This window comes from Tachypleus tridentatus, chromosome 7 (assembly GCF_004210375.1).
Source record: "Tachypleus tridentatus isolate NWPU-2018 chromosome 7, ASM421037v1, whole genome shotgun sequence".
NCBI lineage: Eukaryota > Metazoa > Arthropoda > Merostomata > Xiphosura > Limulidae > Tachypleus > Tachypleus tridentatus.
This window is the reverse complement of record NC_134831.1, coordinates 71,672,352-71,688,865: the sequence shown is the minus strand read 5'-3', so window position 1 is coordinate 71,688,865 and position 16,514 is coordinate 71,672,352. Positions and strand designations below refer to the sequence as shown.

Sequence of the window (16,514 nt, the reverse complement as noted above, 5' to 3'; positions counted from 1 at the left end):
AATTCTCAAAAGGTTTGGGAAGTTATACATTGAATATCAACAACATATATACATACAACTATGAGCACATTATTAAATTTGTTGAAGAGTTCACTTGGTTAGCCGGTGATACATATAACAGATTTTAGCCCTATTGGTTTCTCAGCATCATGGTGTGTTTGTTATGTTGATTTCTAGCTAAGTTGAATCTGGTTACTTTAGGGAAAAGAAAACAAAGAAAAAAAGAAAGAAAATGAAACATATAAATGGCACGAAACATACGTTAAAACACTGTATGTGCAAAACAAACAATAAAGTAAAATCCAGATAAATAACATGCAAAAAACTAAACAAATAAATGTGAGTGAATGAAAACGTAAAACAAGATATCCTGAAACAATGCATAGCAAATTTATATTTCATGATCACTAAACTTCTCTGTAACAATCTAATCTTGATCTCAACAAGTTTGGAATTGGAAGATATTTTTATACGCCAAGCTGGCTCAGACCATATAGGATGAGCATGTTTAGTAATGGTTGCACAACAAGCACCCTAACCAACACGCCGTGCCAGGCTTTTATGGGCACTAAAATAAACTACTGGAAGAAACATGAAGGCATAAGGTATGGGTATAAAATTTATGTCACAGTAAACAACCATAATATACACACAACGAGTCAGAAGGAAACATTAAATGAAATTATTTTGTTCAATCCTGATGGAGAAAAGGTTCCTGGGATATAAATAAGGTTCTGTTCCCAGTGGTCTTGTGAGAAACATCCAACTGAAGAAGACCTTAGAACAACTAATTTGAGATGTGAAAATTGAATTTATTATAGCTAAAAATGTCAGGACACTGGCTCAATGATGTTAACATTAGTAGTAGCTTCTGTGTTCATAAGATCTTTCAATTAACTTTGCAATCTGTTTCACCCATATACAAGATGTTGCAAAGACCAAACATTATGCAGATCACAGACTCAGACATGTGAAATATTTTTTAATCTGAAACCATTTTCCAACTGTTCTTCATTTAGAGATGAGATAAGTTTTATAATTAAATTTGTGACTGTGAAGCTAAAGAAAATAAATGTTTAGAATTTTTAACACTGAAGAACAAATGTAAGTTTTTAATGGAGACAGTCTGTAATGTTTCATAATGACAAGAAACCCACTTGAAGTAAAAATATATTATAAAGATGGCTGGTGTGGGTATTAAAACTTTAATTAGAATAAAGTACAGAACAGCATTTTGACCTTTTTTGGTCACCTTCAGGTTAACATAGAGAGTTTACCAACAGCTGCATATGTGGCTAAGAGATTGGCTACAAAAAATTCTAATAGGCTGACTCTGTAATGGCATGAAGAAACTTTTGTAACATCTTCATGTCTGTAAGAAATGTATCCTGGGTAGAGATTAAGCTGAGGAAGGTCTATGATAGGTCTTTTAGTTTCTTTGGAACTACAAGAGATGAAAAGTAAAAAATAATAACAAACACTGAAATGAAAGGTATGACCAACTAAAGTGTCCTACAAATAAACAGATGACCTTCCAAAAGTTCAAACAAAGCAACTGCCTAAAACTAAAGAATCAATGAACACATCAAAGAGATTCAATGTTAGGCCACTCAAAAGGGTTGAAAGGTACAAGTAGATATAAAAGCTGACTGAGAAGTAAATGATAAAGGTAAGGCAGAAAGATAAAACATTTCTTGGTGGTCATCTTACAGAGGGATGATATGCTACAACCCTGATCAAATCCTGCTATGCTTCTTTCAAAAGTGGGAAACCAGTTTAAGTGAAAAATCTAACAAGACATTGCAACATGGCACAGTGGGCTAAAATGTCAGATGAACATAAAGGGTTATGTAGTAATTGAAACAGTGTCTGTCAAAACCACAGTTTCTGAAAACCGCAAAGTAGATATTAAATCCTGACTAAAAGAAACGTCAAAAAAGAGAAAAACGTATCACCGTAAAGAAGTCACAAAATAAGAGAAATCAAGGTGTGCAGGGCAGAATACCAGTAATGGGACAGAGTGAAAGACATGTGAAAGTCCTCACCCAGTGACCAATCTGAGCATGAAAATCTCATATAGTATTACAAGTATGGTTAAAAGTCTATTAATATTTAACAACTCAAATGTCTGAAGAATGTGGAAGAAATAATGAATGAAGTACAGAAACATTTAAAACAACACTAGCATCACCAGATAGGATGAAAACTGATTCAAAATGTAAAATAGAACAAGTTTGAGAGAAAAAGTGAACAAAATTAGCAGAAGATTCTTCAGGATTTAGGTTAACAGATAATCTTGTAATGCACACACACTAAAGACAGACTAAAGGCCTCAGCAAAAGGTGATATTGTTCAAAATTATGAGAAAATGGTGGGTGATACTGAAATTGAATATTCATGTGATTGTGAAACCTGCTAGAGACACCAAGAGAAACAATTTAAAGAAATTGAACAAGCTGTAATACTGTTCGAAGTACTTGAATCAAATTTCACATTGACATCCAAATCCATTATAGAAAAGCTACCAGCATGACTCTGAACAAGAAATTCTGGGTTGTGGTGGGAGAACAAAACTTGTACATGTCTTCCTGATGGAAGTGTAACAAGTCACATGAAAGATGAGAAAGTATAGTAGTTAAGTTTACACATGCTCTACATTATGTCAAGAGCATTCAACATTTTAATCATATTTGATAATTAAAAAAAATACATTAATCAACAAAAAACAAACTTTTTACGCATACTTTACAAATAATTTTGCCTGTTACTAATAGTGATATTTGCCTGTCACTCTTGGAATACACCACTGACCTCAAAATGCAGTGTGTGCATGTGATCTTCTTCCTGGTATCAAGACTTCAGCCTCAGTTAACCATTGCAATGTGCTGCTTAGCACTATCAGTAATTAATATTTATTACATTTTTTTCATACTAATTTATATCATAGAACAAAATCCATAAATTAATTTCATACTATTTACTTTTCAGCTGTAAAATATTCAACAATTATTTCATTATTAATATCATTTAGTACTGGTTTTAACTTCTCTCTGAATACAGTCAATCCTGTGCTCACACACCACATTTTTTGTTTTGTGGAACATTATTTTTTCTATTTTGTAATATGCCTTAATTCTGAAGCAATGACTAATGAAAAACTCTTACCTAGAAGACACTTAAAATTTAAAAAACTTGACAGTGGTTCCCTAATTTTTTGTTGTACTCTTGTGATTCACATTATAAAGTTAGATGGCTACTCAGTCCATTAACGTTTGTACACGTACATATATTAGTTCTTTCATGATTTTCCAGCAAAGTCTAACAAGAGACATTAAGATAGAAAGAAAATGTTTTTGAAAATTTTGCTTTGAGTTAACCTAAAGGCAAAAGATTATATACTGAGATGTCATATCAATGACTTAAACAATATGTCAGTATAAAAACTGTTACTAAACAATGTTCATGATTTTAATATCTGACTCTAAGAATTCCACTTTCACAAATATTAAAGGTTAAAAAAATAGAAGTTATGGATTGATGGAAAACAATTTTATGCATTATACATCTATAATATATAATAATATACAAAATATGAACCTTTTTTTAATACTTAAAGTTACTATTACACATATTATAACACTGAGTAATTATTGTTTGTAATTCGCACTCTCTTAAACCTTACAGAAAATTGCTTTCCTTATATTCATTATTTTTTTCAGCAAACTCACACACACCATCTATCTGCAAGCTTTACTTTTCTGTAATTAGATATTTAACTACCATAAACTCTATAAATAAAACCTTTGAAAATGCTCACCTAAAGCTGTAAGACCCTCAGATATTGATGACAATATATACAAAAAAACATGAGGTTCTAAATTGCTAAGGAAGTTCATATGATCCTGTGCTAAACATTCTAGAAGTACGTAATAAGTTTGACTCAATTTGGGGTAGTCCTGTGAGAAAAGATAATTGTTGAATTAAATGTTGAACTCTAGAATCATAACACTGTAAAAAAAAACAACAGAATATTTAATCAATTAATAATTGAAATTCAAACCTTGTCATTCTTAGAATGCCCAGTATGAGTTAACAGCTTAACAAATAATTTCTTATCTGTTGAATGTCACTGCTAACAATACCTTTCGTCAAACAAAGACCTCATTAACACTGAATATGGCAAGTATGGTGTGGTTGACATACAATAATACATTCTTCTTTTGTTCCACTTGTAAGTTATTAAAATTACTTAGATAATTTTCTACTATTACTGCTGTGGTAGCTATGTGAAGACACTTGCTGGTTCACCAGTAATTCTGAATGATGGTAAAATTAATTGAACTAAAATAACAATAAAAATAGAGAAATAAATATTGTTAATTCTTACCCTCAAAAAGCCGATTTGTAAATGTTTTAAATAAAACTGACATACAACTGACTGATTTGATCTAATTTACATCGTAACAGCTGTTGTCCATGAAACCTTGCTATATCTTTAGCATCCCAGCCAGCTTGATGTGCCCTGGTACTGGGTGAAAGGCCATGCTTTTACTCATAAATTTTAAGAATTAGATTGACCGAAATAAACATAATTTTGAGTTAAAATGTTACTTAGAAGTTGTTGTTTTTGACATTAAAAATCTGATGGTGTAGAATACCTCACAAGCAAATCACAGCTTAAGGATGTTACTTTACCACTTGAAATGTCATATAGAACATTTGTATTTTCTTAAATGGAGGAGTTTGAATCATATCCCCTTGGCATTTTTTATTCACAGCAAATCAAGCTAAGTTTCACAAAACTAAATATGAAATTACTAACCAGAATTTTGTTTTTACTTAAAACATTCATATAATTTGATCTCATGACTACAGTTTTTTTAGGTTTTAAAATTTCAAAAATATTGAGACTTACAATAGTTAAGACTTCTAGCTACAAATCATAAGAAGAATTGTAAAAAGTAACAAAGGATTACAGGGCCTTACTGTTATATATGAGGGCTGTTCAAAAAATATGCGGACTGACGTCATAAAACAAAATGTACTTTATTTAGAAGTTACAGGCCTGGGACCCCTTCAAAGTACCCTCCTCCCCAATGCACACACTTATCCCAACAGTGTTTCCACTTATTGAAATAGTCCTGGTACGCTTCTTTTGTAATGTCCTCCAGCTCCTTCGTCACATTTGCCTTAATCTCGGGAATCGTCTCAAATCTTCTTCCTTTCAAGGGTCTTTTGAGTTTGGGGAACAAAATTGCAAGGAGCAAGGTCAGGTGAGTAGGGGGTGGGGAAGAACAGTGATCGAGTGTTTGGCCAAAAACTCACGAGTTCTGAGGGCTGAATTTCGCAGCAACGAGGTGTATCTTCAATTTTTCGGTCAAAATCTCGTAACAAGATCTAACTGATATCCCACACTCTTCAGCAAGCTCCCTGACAGTCAGACGTCGATTTGCCTGCACCAGGGTGTTGATTTTGTCGACGTGTGGGTTGTCAGTTGACGTGGAAGGACGTCCAGGACGCTCATCATCTTCAATGGATTGTCGACCATCCTTAAAACATTCATGCCACTTGAAACATGAAGTACGATTCATAGCAACATCACCGCAAGCCGTGTTAAGCATACCAAAAGTTTCAGTCGCAGATTTTCCAAGTTTAACACAAAATTTCACAGCAAGTTGTTGCTCCTTCAGGTCATTCATTCTGAAATCCACCAAACGAAAAAATTGCACTTCACTTAAAACCACTTAGATAATACAGAAATGAAGATATCTGCAATCGGAAATGGCGTTGTAATCAGCTGATCTGTGCGAACCTAGCGACACCAAGCGGATTCCCCTGGAACCAACTGGAGCCGTTCAATTCAAACAGTCCGCGTATTTTTTGAACAGACCTCGTATTTCAGGCTATGTTAATATCAAATTACATTCAATAAACACATTATAACAAAAAAAGTTATTTTTTGTTACCTGAAACCACTTACGGTAATACTCAAAGAACAATGATGTAACTCAGTGAAATATTTCACTTGTTCTAGCTAAACCTAACCAAGCCTACCTGATAACTGCTACTGCCTCGGTTGTGAGGATATAATTATTTTCTGTTTGTTAGATCAAAATCATCTGCATTTTAATGTACTGTATAATCTGTCTTTGTGGAGACAATTTATTATTATTCTGTAATCGTGGCTTTGAAATCAAATACTTAGATGACCTTAAAATGGAAAATTTTATGTTAAAAAAAACTGAATAAAAAAACAACAATTTTTGTAACACATTTTTCATACTCTTATGTATATGTCATATTTGATGTGAGAAACCTCACTCAATGAATTCCATATTTATAAAGGAAACTGTGGTTTCCAAATCATTGTTAGAGATAATCATAGTGATAGGTCAAAATAACAGGTTTATACACACATAACTCTGTCATACAGTATTAAAGTACAAAAGGTTACATCTTACCAAAAGATCACTCTGCGAAATAGACAAAAGAAGTTTAATGAAAGCATTAAGAGCATCATCCAAGGCACTGTCACCATACAACCTGAACACTCCGAAGTTGACGTAACCACCGCAGAGTGCAGACTTAAACATGGAGAAGCAGATGGAAATCCCTTTTAATGTGGGTCTTGGTTAAGAATGTAATAGTTTTAAGTTCCTCAAAATGAATGGTAGAACTTGTCAATAATTAACTGTACATTTTTAACAACAGAGAGTCTTATTTGTTATAAGAAAACATTTATAACTTTATAAACACTTTTATAAGTTCTATGTGCTATATGAACTTTTAAGAGATGGACTATTTTAATTTTTCTCAGAATTTCAAATGATACAATGCTTCTTGTAATATCACTGAAATTATTTTATAAAAATCTTTTTCATGAATTCAAAATCTAATTGGAATTAGTTACAAGTGATTATTTAAATGTCTGTAGGTTGATTTCTCAGGTTTAATATTTTGTAGCATAAAACTATGCACTGGGTTATCTGTGCTCTATGCACCAGAGGTACCAAAACCCAATTTCTGTTATTATAACAAAGTTGTTCAACATTGGAAGTAATTATGATTCTAAATTTCTTTACAGTAAACACAAAATAGTTGAAGTAGAACTTAATTTAGGTTTAACTTCAGGAATAAAGATAGTTCAATCATGAATATTACAAACATCATACAAATACAAGTTTGATATATTTTGCTATGATAAATTTACATCCAAATGAAAATTTCTTGAAAATATATATACTATCTTCCATCTAATGCATAGGTGGATTCAACATTTAACAGAAAACCTAAAGAACTGGAAATACATTAATAAATTAAAAGGCTGTTAAAAATATATATGACTTCATGCTGGATAATGTTATACTATAAAAAAAACAACTATTGAAGGATATTTCAATGGATAGAGTTTGTCCCTTGGAATATCACCTAATGTTAGTATTCTATTTCCTGGAAAGAAAACAAAAGAGTACATAAATTAGATATGCTTAAGTATTCTTGTCTATCATTTAAATATATCTTGTCTGTACACAGTAATAATGTTAATAAAACATTATCACCAGATTAATTCTTTGATATTCTACATAACAGAGCAGGTATAAAAGAGACTTGCCAAAGTATTACTTAATTAATATAAACTATCCACCTGAATGTTCTTAATTCTAATAGATATAAAAGTTCTCAAACTACAAAAAACAACAACAAATGAAATGACCACATTTAGATGCTTAAACATTCTAGGTTACAAGCCTTAATTACATTAACCTTTGGCTTGCATAAACCACAATTTCACTATAACAAACAAACAATGCTACATGAACCAGTAATTAACACTCAAACTAGAAAATGCCACATGTATCCAAAGCCATTATTGGTCAGATAGGGCAGTGCTACAAATACCAAAGTCATAAGGGCCCAATCAGATATTATCAACCCTATTGTATAGATGGGTCAAAATACACATTACAAACTTTTAATATAGTTGTATTCAACACACTGCTTGGATGGTTTCAGAGACTATTCAACCATTACAACACAATCCTTTTCTTTCATGACACTGTTGAGGTTATTCCCATCCAAATTATACATATGAATTAAATTATGATAACCAACAGGCAATATCTTGCATTTATTATAAGTAAAACTTATTTACCATTTATTTGTCCAACTCACTAAATGATCTGAATCCTTTTGTAAAACTTATTTATTTTAAAAAGGAAATGTTTAAATGAATTCTCTATCTTCATGTGTCACATGGTACATTTCCACTCTGAATTCTCAATTTCAGATTTTTCTTTCTTCCCTTTTATAATTTTCAGAATGTTCACCAATTAGAAACACTTTTTTGTATTTCCCTTATATGGGTTTCAGAATGTCCACTAACTAGAAATACCAGCTACAGATACTGACAGAACAAATTTAAAAAGAAGATCTTCCATCTTCATGTTCTGAGATATCAATATTTAACCTAATCACAACAGTTCTTGTTCTGGAAATTGCTTATTTACTCACACTTAGTTTCTAATGATACATGTTTATTACTGATGGAAATGCCACTGTGGAAAGTATATGAATGTAACATCTTTATTTTATTTGGTAAAATGTGCCACATCTTGAGCAGATTTTTAGAGCTCTGATAAGTAAGGAAAAAGTTTTAAACCTTTTCATACATAAGTCAGAAAGCCTGATAAATTAAAGTAGTATTAGACAAGTTTTACTGTTTGAATAATTGTTTGTGTTTTAAAGTGCATATATGAAAACTGCATGAATTACATTTTGGGCAAACAATTTAGTAAAACGTTTGCATTAATGAAGGTTCATTCTTTAAAACAGAAGACTAACTAAAATATATTTATTTTTTATGTACATTGTTTTTATTTGTTAACACAAGTAATTACAATGTAAATATTACAAACCTAACTATATTAAAAAGATGTGATATGAAAATAATATAACTAAAATTTTTTGCCTCATAATTTACACACAAGAAACACATTTTTAGATGCTTTACATCAGGTAACCTGAAATTTTGTTCATGCTAAACTTTCTGCCACTGAATAGATACAATTTATGGTTTTAATTTTTCTATTAGACAGTGCTATTTGTACCAAAGTCACTAATTGTCCAATTAGACAGTACTTTCTGTATAAAACCACCAAATGGCAAACAATACAATACCAAAGATATTAATGAGCCAATCAGAGAGTACTACATTTAGCCATTAAAAGACCATTCACACAGTAATAACACTCTGCTAAAGACATCAACAGTCTAATGAAACAGTGTTACTCCTATCAAAGCTGATAACAGTCTAACCAAACAGTAGTATTCCTATCACAGCTGTTAACAGTCTAACCAAACAATGTTAGTCCTATCAAAGCTGTTAATAGTTGTGAATGAACTAAAGAAGGTTTCAAAGTACCTTAAGTTTGTTAAAGAAAAACTTCAGTAAATTAAACAAATCTAATATTTGAGACATTTCTCAATGAACATATTTCTCTATTATTTTTTATTACAGCTACAACTTCATCTATCACATAAATCTATTCGTTTAAGATTAGTTTATTGTAATAGACTGTCAACAGTCCAATAGCTGTAAGTTTAATGTATTCAATGACAATGCTTTATTCTTAGCAGATGACAATTATCCCTAAAACACATTATTTAATTAATTAATATACCTACAACAGTTATGAATCAATAAAATAAATTCATTTACTTTGTCAAACTATAGCTGATAATACTAGTATTACATGAAGGCTTAACTTTAAGATAAAACAAACTGCATATTCTTTATTATGAATACATACAGAGTAATACATTCTATTGTATTAAACTCTCATGTTCTAAAATTAAATCATGATCTATCAACAAGCTATAATAAATAACTTACCATAACTGGAAATAATTTTGCTAGTTTCCCTGAAAAGCAAGATACCATTTGGAGAAGATACATCAAACTGAAGCCTCTGAGATCTGTTTTGAACCAATTCTGCCATCAGTTTTAGGACAGGAGTGGTAACTGCAGGGTCATGATACCAAAGTTCAATTGCTCGATGAAGAACAGGTGTATAGGCTGGGTAACTGACCAATAATTGTTAAGATTTTAAAGTGTTCGATCATATTTATGTAAATAATTTAAGAATAAATTTATTGAAAGAGAATATTAATTTGAAAAGCACACCCAGTTATTACTTTATGAAATTGCAAAATATACAGTCATTATTTTATGAAAAGACAGTATTACATTTCCAAACCATAAGCAGTCATTGGGAATTTCAAATGCTTTTGCTTTTTGTATTTTTCACAGAATCTATGCAGGAGGTATTCCAAAAATTGTTTTTAAAATAACCATTAAGAAAATCCAAAATAATATAATAATAATTTTTTTTCAGAAACAATGCCACATTAATTTTGGTTATTGTTAAAAATAAAGCTTACTAGCACCAAGTGTACATTCTGAAGATTTCTTTGTTTGTTTTTGAATTTCACGAAAAGCTACTCGAGGGCTATCTGCACTAGCTGTCTCTAATTTAGCAGTGTAAGACTAGAGGGAAGGCAGCTAGTCATTACCACCCACTGCCAACTCTTGGGCTACTCTTTTACCAACAAATAGTGGGATTGACCATCACATTACAACACTCCCACGACTGAAAAGGCGAGCATGTTTGGATTACGATTATGAGCAGATTACGAGTCACACGCCTTAACCCACCTGGCCATGCCAGGCCACATTCTGAAGAAAAACAAAAATTAATGAAGAAAATTCAAAAATGAATGAGATTGGAAATGCATTTTCAACTTTTCATCAACTCTTATATAAGATACATTTATGTTAAGTCATCAAACGATGGTTTATTTATTTATGACAGCATTGATCTAAGTTTACTAATATGGGGGACCTTCAAGACCATTTTGAAAGTAATTAATAATATATGTTATTCACACTTCACAATAATACCAAATAATACAGAAGGATACATCCATTCAAATAGCATCATGTAACTGGTCTTGGTATTGAAAGCATATGTCAAACCTCTTAAGTCCCTTGCTAAGCCAACTAAAGCTTTCTGTAAAAAAAAAAAAAAAGCACCCTTATAGTACCACAAGTTGATTAACCAATAAAAATACTGCTAAACATTTGACTAAAAATGATTTAACACTCATGTTTTCTAACAATGCTGAAAAAGTTATATTGAATCACATCTTGTATCTTTACTAGATAAAAGTTTACTTTTGAAACACAAACTGAATGATCAGGGTTTATAGTTTCACTTATACTATCAATTGTATATGGATACCATCAGTTCTCCAAGACTATTAATTTACAGTTCCTTCCAACTTTGTAGCTATAGTTTTTTTTTTTTCCCCATAATACAGGGGAAACTCATTCCCAGATTCAAGTTTCTTTAAGGGCAAAGCTACACAGTAGGATCTCTGTGCTGTGTCTACAATGAGGAATCACACTATGGATTTTGTCATTGTACGTATGCTAACTTACTGATGACTCATTGGTGAATCACTAGATTTTCTGTTTAAGTTCTACTTCCAAATGTACTATCAAACTGTACCATTTTAAACATAAAAAATACTTGAGAAATACAACCAGACCACATCTTGTACATATATGAGTGTTATAAACTGTGGTGTCTGTCCAAGCATTAGTCCATCTTCCACACTACAACTGAAAAGCTGCTCAATGCAGCCAAAGCTCAACATTCACTTTTTAAATGATAAGAAAACAAGCATGAATAATGTTGATGTCAAATTTTATTTCACAACAAGGGTATTCTACACAAAATTCTTAGTGACTAATCACCACATCATTAACATTTGAAAATGTGACACAGCTTAAAGAATAAAAATGTCAAGTTACTGTATGTTATTGTTGAGAAGCTCTTAACATGATTTAATGCTCAATTACTTTAATTGGTGGATGGTATAAACAGCTCAGAGATTTGGTTCTTAGTTTCCAACCAGTCCAGAAATAATTAATCCTTCCCCTTGTTGCCTGAAAAGAACCTTTAAAAATTCCCTGATGTATAATTTTTAAAGAACTGCATTGTCCTTTATAGCATCATGCATATACTTTCCAACTGCTGCTTCAAATTTTCAAAAGGATTAGTTCTGGTGCTTTGAACCTTCTACTTCATGGCTTTTATATCATTCTCTTTCTTTCCAAATAACTTTTTACTATTCGAGAAGGCATTTTTTTTTTTTATAAGTACTTTGCTAAAATTCAAAGCAACAACCAGTTAATAGCATTCAGTATTTTCACCATGATAGATCACAAAATTGTGATGCCATCCTTTCTCTTCAGTACCATCAATTTTGATATCTTCCAATCTACAACAGAAAAACATCCCCACAATATTTTAAACCCAAAGCCCTATTTCACTCTTTTGTTTAGATACTGATGATTTAGTTTCTCTAGGTCATGTTAAAAAAAAAAAAATTCAGAGAAACTTTACAGTACACTATCTCAATGGGTTTCAATTTTTATGATCACATTAAAAGTCTAAGTACTTGTAAATGGATACATGTGAAATAAATCAGCTTGTTTAATTGCAACTTTTCCACATGACCCATTCTTTTGCAAATGCTTTCACATATTCTATTTCTATCTTCAGGTAAGGAGAAGCTTGAAAGTTACTTAAAACAGATATAGCGAGAAAGATGCCTTTCATATTTTACCAGAAAATGTTTGTAGTGAAACTTGTGTTGCATTTTCTTGTTGGATTGGGACTTAAAGTAACAAGTTAGGATCCACTGCAATTAATACAATCCATAGGGAATAATTCTAGTCAACTGGCAGACAGTGCTACAGGGAACAATGTTCTATATATCACTTATTGCAGTACTAAGTTTTCTGGCATCATTTGTGTTTTTAAAGCATTAATTGTCCAGCATCCTTAACTTTTGTGTTTTCTTAATTAACACTATAACACTGAACACTGGACATTATCCTGCATTAGAACTAAGTCCAATTCAATTGTACACTTGAAAGTTGGCTTCAATAATAAACCAATCATCAAGTCCACCTATTGGAAACATTGTAAGACCCAATCATAATGTCTTGTCTGTCCATACAACAACCAAACTTCCAATTAAAATATCGATTTTAATTATGCTTCAATGAGAATACTGTTAATATGGGCTCTTCAAACACAATTTACCAAACACTGGTAAAGAAATGTTGCCACTAATCCAGAAAAGTACAGGTGCCCAATGATACTGATGATTTTGACTACTAATAGTCCAAACATGGTAAACTTCCAACAATAACGTTATCCTGCCACAGAAGGTAACACTGTTCTTCAATTCTGTGGAAAAAATTAAATGGGTTTACCATCTTTCCAAAGTGAGTAACATAGGAAAAATGTAGCAAAACAGCCATGTATTAATAAAACAGGGCACACAATTTAATAATGATGATGTTGATTTACTAGAGTGTGAAGTATCTTTGTAAGATCATTGTTTATATTGGTCTACACAATGGTGAGTGCATGGTCCATCCATATTCCTCTAATTATGACCAATGAAAAAGAATATTGCACAGATTAATTTAAACAAAATTGAGGAAATACAACCTTGCACAAGCAAATGTAATCTTATTTCATTATTTCTATTTCTGTTTATATGAAAATTGTATTCAAGCATAACTCAAAATCATATTAAATAGTTATTTCTAATTAACACAAACAACAGAATTTTTCAAAAGGCCTTCAAAAAGAGCTTTGATTGATCCACAACTCAAAAATTTATTCAATGCAAAACCAAAAAAATGAGTTTTTTCACTGAGTAAAATGCATTAATTTAATTAAGTTTACTTGAATCCACGAATTTTAAACATAATAAACAAAAAACACAAACTTTTGCTTCTGTTGTGTTGAAAACTGGTGATTCTGCACTTGCTAATAAATTTCCTATTGCATCAAAAGCACCTATGAAAGAAAAGGGGGAAAATATTACAAATACACAAATACTAACAATGACATTATAGACTATATACAATGTACAAACTCTGCTTTCCATTAAATACTAATATGAATACATCTATTCAAGCATACCTTCCATCACATAAGAAGAAACATCATGTATTCCAAGACATGATGACACACATTTAAAACCTAGCTTTTGCAGTTTGGAAGGCTTAATATTACTAAATGTTAAAACTGAAATCCATGAAATACATTACAATGCAACACATATTTTGACTCCAACTTAAATTCCTGCCAACTTACCAGTTAATGGAATCATAAAATGTTCAAATTTTTCTTCATCTTCTCCAAGATCTACCATTAGCAAGCGACCCATAGATGTGTAAAACATAGAACGACATCTCATGTCTGCTATGCGTGCATTGTTTCCCAAAAAGGGAAAATGTTCACTCTACATAAAAAAATAAAAAGAGTAACTTATGAAACATCTATAATGTAAAGTGAACAGATTTAAAATAGTTTTATTAAACTGCTTGGAAATACACACCTACAAAAAATAAAATAAAAAACAAACAAAAACTATAATTTTCACAATTTCCTTTAAGTTTAAGAAATATTTATTTTTTATTTTATTTTCTCTAAACCTTCAGAATAAAAATTAACATGTTTCTTGGCTATGTACTTTAGAGAAATGCACTTTTTTCCTATGCAAGTAAGTAAATTATCAGTGACAGCCTCAGCCAAACCAAAAATAAAGTTTAAACTCTGTTTGAAACGACAGAGAAAGGACTTACAGTATGATTACTTAGCATGAACTGAACTTCCTCAAGTTTTACCAACTTCCTCACACTACTATAGCCTACAGACAGGTCATTCAACAGCTGCAGGGTCTTTGTTATAATTTGTTCTTGGGTGCTCCAATACTTCAAATTAGTAATTCTTCAGTTATATATAAAAAAACAGTAACAATTATAAATCTCAAAACATCATAGGATCCTATCAATAACAAATTACTGAGACAAAGAGTTTAGCATTAGAATTTTTCTGGATAAACAGATTATACTTATCTATTTAAAAAAATAAACTACTAAGGTTCTTCAACCTATTTCTAACTCTCATAACACAGACAATACAAGTTTAGACTGGTAATAATTTTAAGATACTGTATTTAATCTTGATGGCATATATTCTAGTAGTTTTAGGTAACCCAAGCAGGAGAATAAAACTAAATGTTTTAAAATATAGTTAAGTGCCCAAGCAACTTAACCATTAAGAACTAGTTTATGAACCTCAGGCAGACAGTAGCAGCTCCCAATCTATAAACATTTGTTTCTCTGGTGACTTTTTCCATAAAATTTATTTTAAATAATTTGTTCCCACATGTTGAGCTGGCTTGAACTAGCAAGATAAGGACCTTTTGAGAGTATTTTAAAGTCTTAATGGTCTACACTTTGAATAAAGCTTCAATACCTCACATTACATGGGTATTTATACTGACTCACATAAAGCTATTTCAATCTTGTTCCTGCCCCTAAGTATTGCTAAAATATTTTATTGCTCAGTGCACCAGTCGATATACCCTACATATTTTGTACCATATTTGAACATGTATATAAACACTGCACCATCTATGTTGGTGCAACTAGTTCCTTCTGATGTTCCCACTCAATCACCACTTTCAAGAATTGGCAGGATCTGAAATGATGAGCTCTGGAACTGGTGAGGAAGGGTCAACTGAAGATAATCTGAACTTCCAATGCAGTCTTACTTCTAATCACAAAAAGCTAGAATTCCATATTGAAACAAGTGGAGGAACTAGTGAAGTTAACTAACATTTAAACCACACAGAAAGCAACCATCTAGAAGTAACTGGTGTGCTCAGAGATGAAATCGAAGCACACCTGGGCCACAGCACTACTCTTGGAACATGTGTGCCCTATATCCTGTAAGAAGAAAATAAACCTGATATTAATTGAAAAAAGGATTTGCACAAATGCAATTCATTCTGAGAGGTGCAATCCATAAAAAATGTAGTCAGCACAAATTATTCACCATCATACACACCAGACTTGAAACCAGCCAGCTCCTGTACGTAACAAAAACTTTTTAAAAACAAATTTGATACCCACATGACAAGAAATGGCAAGTCAAGGGACAGTTCACACAAATTCATATGTATTTTAACATATGTGATACCTCTACTGTTTTTCTCACAGTTGGGTACAAAGGTGGAGAGTAAGTCGAAGAAAAACAACAAGCTTAATGCAGAGGACAGGTTTTGAAACCTTGTATATCTGGTTGAGGATCACCTAGATAAAAGTGAAATTTGAGCAACATAAACACTGTGGCTAGAACATATTGATTATGCAATAAACAAACCAACCCCAACCACAACTAAAAAGCATATCAATGTCAAACAATCACAATTATGAAGAGGAAGTTAGCATTCGGCCAAAACTGGACAGACTTTCAAACTATCATTGGAGCAAGAAATACAGTAAATGAAACTTAGTATTACAGAGTCATGTTATTTTCTAAACTCAACCACAAAAATGTGGTAAAGCTGTAATTGGT

General features: G+C 31.6%; 1 protein-coding gene across 3 annotated transcripts in view; it reads right to left on the bottom strand.

Annotated features, from left to right (window-relative positions):
• Ranbp16 (Ran-binding protein 16) overlaps positions 1-16,514 on the bottom strand; it is a 63,711-nt gene that overhangs the window by 7,268 nt on the left and 39,929 nt on the right. For 2 of the 3 annotated variants that reach the window (XM_076512398.1, XM_076512399.1), the window contains exons 15-22: positions 14,735-14,879; positions 14,244-14,391; positions 13,873-13,943; positions 10,981-11,069; positions 9,893-10,083; positions 7,395-7,449; positions 6,462-6,621; positions 3,818-3,956 (exon numbers count right to left, since the gene is read on the bottom strand). In XM_076512398.1, the coding sequence (XP_076368513.1) occupies positions 3,818-3,956; positions 6,462-6,621; positions 7,395-7,449; positions 9,893-10,083; positions 10,981-11,069; positions 13,873-13,943; positions 14,244-14,391; positions 14,735-14,879 (998 nt within the window). Of the gene's footprint in view, positions 1-2,811; positions 2,896-3,817; positions 3,957-6,461; positions 6,622-7,394; positions 7,450-9,892; positions 10,084-10,980; positions 11,070-13,872; positions 13,944-14,243; positions 14,392-14,734; positions 14,880-16,514 lie in introns of all 3 variants that reach the window. The other variant, XR_013030932.1, reaches the window with a different exon arrangement.